This window comes from Rhinopithecus roxellana, chromosome 10, assembly GCF_007565055.1.
Source record: "Rhinopithecus roxellana isolate Shanxi Qingling chromosome 10, ASM756505v1, whole genome shotgun sequence".
In the NCBI taxonomy this organism is placed as follows: domain Eukaryota; kingdom Metazoa; phylum Chordata; class Mammalia; order Primates; family Cercopithecidae; genus Rhinopithecus; species Rhinopithecus roxellana.
In genome coordinates, this window is record NC_044558.1 from 55792946 (window position 1) to 55796926 (window position 3981).

The following is a 3981-nucleotide window of genomic DNA, read 5'->3' on the forward strand; positions in this document are numbered from 1 at the left end:
GTGGTTTTTTTCTCACTAGAATTTTAGAAAACTTAGGGTAAGAGTCATCTTTTTTCATCACTATATCCACAATATGTGTCATAAGATACATAAGTATAACCTGAATGAATTAATCGTACATTAGAAAGTCCTTTAACAATTTAACATGAACTATTAATTATTAGAAATGAAAGTCAGTGTATAATAAATACTCTCTATGGGGTTTTGTAAAATGCTATTGCTTATGACTTGTGTAGTGCAAAGTAGAGATGCAGAACATTATCGCAGCAGGTTTCATTTTGCTTCTCTATTTCCAGAAACTCTAAAGTTATTTCTGGACCCTCAGAGTAAAACTCAGTTCTATAGAAAGTTGAACTCTCACCAGTTTACCATAATCCATGCATTTTCCTGATATTATTTTATAGTTTCTGTTCTCTGGTTTTTGTTATTCATTTTTAGAGTTATTTAATCTACCTAAAAATACCTCTGAACAAGAGATAATAATAATTGTAGGTACCTCATAAAGTTGTTGGCAGGATTAAATGAGCCAATACATAGAAAATAATTAAAATAGTCCTGCAATATAATTGCTAAAAATCTTTATGTCATCTTCTGCTCTCCTCCTCTTATTACTTCTCCTCATTATTATCATACTTATTAATATCATAAAAATGCTGTATACAAATGGGTTTCTAATATTTTCAAGTATTTACATGGATATTTATATTTTGCTTTCAAACTCTTGATTATTGTGAGAATTTGATTTGACAGAAATGCCAAGTAGAATCACATTTCCTAAGAACATTCATATCTAGTACCTGGTAAGAATGAATAGTTCCCAGGTCCACATCTATCCTGACACTTACATCATCAAACTAAATGCCTTAAGTCTCTTCCAAAGCTAACCACCCCTATTCAAAATCATAATCGTTCACCCAGATTTTCTACTTCATCCAAATACACGTGAATAAAATGCTTTAATTTTCAGAAAACTATGAAGCAATATTCAGCTTTATCAAATTTATTGAACACAACGTGGTGGAAATTTTAACATGGAAATGAAAAATGCATGTTTACCTATAATGAAGGAAAGAGGGTGTTGAGAGATATGTATAATAGAAAGCATTTACTGTAACTTGATTTTTTAAAACCTTATTAATACTTTCATTTACCAGAGAAAAACATAACCTTTTGGATGGTGCCCTTAAAGGCTTGCTTCACTTGCTGGTTCCTCAGGGTGTATATAAATGGATTCATCATAGGAGCAATGGAGGTATTGAGAATAGCTACTCCTTTGGTCAACGACGCTCTTTCTTTTGCAGAGGGATTAGCATACATGAATATGCAGCTTCCATAGGAAATGGAAATGACAATCATGTGGGAGGAACATGTAGAAAATGCCTTTTTTCGCTGACTAGCAGAAGGAAGTTTCAAAATTGTCCTAATGATAAACATGTAGGATAGAATGATTAATGCCAAAGTGAAAAGCAGAATTACTATTGCAGAGTAAAAACCAATCGCTTCTAGGAGCCATGTGTCTGAGCAGGATAATTGCAATAGGGGGAAATAGTCACAAGCAAAGTGATCAATGACATTGGAGCCACAGTAATCTAACTGGAGAAAAAGAATAACTGGTGGGAAGATATTTAAGAACCCTGCCAACCAAGCACAAAAAACAAGCAATATGCAGACTCTTTTGTTCATGATGGTCATATAATGCAGGGGTTTACAGATGGCTACATAACGATCATAGGACATGGCTGTTAGAAGGTAAAATTCAGTTATACCCATAAAGATGAAGAAAAACAACTGAGCTGTACAACTATTGTATGAAATTGTTTTGTCTCTGGTGATAATGGTGGCCAGAAATCTAGGGATACAGACAGTTGTAAAGGTTATTTCTAATACAGAAAAGTTCCTGAGGAAGAAGTACATGGGGGTCTGTAGATGGGAGTCCACCAAGGTGAGAGTGATGATGGTCAAGTTTCCAGTGACACTTAACGTATACATGATAATTAAAAAGAGAAAAATCACAATCTGAAACTCCGGGTCATCTGATAGCCCTAGAAGAATGAATTCTGTGGGTGCTGTGTAGTTTTTCATTGCAGATCTTTATTTTCCCCTTTAGAAGAGAAAATGTATGTTCCCCCTACAGAATGTTAAAAAAAAATTAAAACTGTTGAAGACAGGCATAACATTTTAAAAATATACATAATTAATGAATAATCTATAAAATTTTAAGGATTCCCCATTAGTAACCCTCTGTGGTTTCCAATCTGCCTTTCATTCAAGTAACAAATACTATAAGAAGTGAAATATCAGTCTTTCTTCACTGAAAATACATTATTACAGGCCATGAATAAAAAATTATGATGCTAACATTTAAACAGAAGCCACTTCTTCTAATATTTCTTCAGAGCTAACCTTCCAGTTACTTAAATCAATCTGGAATGTAGAACAATCTAAATATAGAGTTTAAAAATTTACTGATGTTATTTAGTTCTATCTTGAAGTGTCATATTTTGAGAAACTCAGTCTCACATAGGTTAGGAGACTTTCATGAGGTTAAATAACTCGTCACTACAGTAAACCATCTCACTTTAGAAAACATAATGCATGTCTATTCCTGGGATAGACAGTTTTGCTGGCATTGCCTCCTGGTATTACTTATGGCTTGGTTGATGCTAGCACCTTCCCTGATCCACTTTTTTTTTCTTTTTTAGCAAAAAGATGAGAAGAACAATAAAGGAAAATATCTGTTGATAAAACAAATAATTGCCTAAAAACGTTTTAATTCATATCATATACAATTTTTTTGTTTGTTTTGTAGTTTTTTCTTTTTTAAACAATATTGTTATGGCAAAGAAACAAGTAGATGGTCAAAATAAGACTTAATGGGAAGTGGGTATTTCAAATAGCAAATGCCTTTTTAAATCCTATTTCTATCACAGCATAACATCTAAACTTATTTAGAAAAATGAACAAACCAAGAGTTACTGCTGTGTTTCTGCTTTGGGACTACATTTATAGTCTTCTCAGTAATAAACAACTATAAAACTTTTACTACTGTAAGGGCTGTAAGTCCACAATCATATGTGCAAATAATCTTTTAAAACATGTAAATAAAGTGGAATAATATGTATGAAATTTAAAAGTAACAAACTTACTTACTCCTTGGTTTTTCTCAATAATTTTTTCTCAAATTCTACCATCTAGCTTTCTTAAATAACTATGTAATTTCAGAGCTGGAAAATCGATTTATCAATTTATTTGGTTTCTTTTGTACTTGTAAAACAAATGTAGTTATTTTTCATGGCTTTTAGACCTTACAGTTCTTCCCTAGAATAGTAATATTTGACCCACAATAGTCTTAATTCCTGATATCATAAAATTGTTGGAACATTTTATTACGTTACAATGAATTCCTGCTTTTCCTGTCTCTTACCCAAGATCCATTTATAAACATAGTTATACCTGGATTGATTAGTAAAGTAGTTTTCCATTTTCTCCTTTCCATGTAATATACAAACACTTGTTAAAACATTCTTCTTTGAATTTATGAAAACATTTAAAATAATATTTTAAAACCTTATAATTATATATTCATAAAATTTAATTAATACTTCCCTTAGGCTTCAGACAATGTTACATTTTCCTGAAAATGCTGATTTGAACAATAGAAAATAAGGAATATCCCTCTCTATGTATGCTACACAAATGGAGTTAGACTTATTTTATGTGTCTTTCTTGTTGGCTCATGGGAATTCATTATGTAAGCAAAGTATGCCAAGGTGAGGCATCAGTAGAAAATACAGATGAATCACTGGTATTAGTCATTTTATAAATATTAATAAGAAAGTATAAAAACATAATTATTAGTGTAAAGGAGGCAAATATATAAACCACATGTGATAATGAATGTGTGAAACTTTGATTTAGAATTTGATTATTCTGCAACTGTACTAATTCATACATTTCTTCTAGAAAATCTGGACCTATCTT

General features: G+C 31.5%; 1 protein-coding gene across 1 annotated transcript; it reads right to left on the reverse strand.

The window, feature by feature from the left end:
• Nucleotides 1-1143: 1143 nt before the first annotated feature.
• Nucleotides 1144-2082, reverse strand: LOC104659508 (olfactory receptor 6C3-like). The gene has a single exon (XM_010359566.1). The coding sequence runs from the start codon at nt 2080-2082 to the stop codon at nt 1144-1146; it is 939 nt and encodes a 312-aa protein (XP_010357868.1).
• Between the last annotated feature and the right edge of the window lie 1899 nt (nt 2083-3981).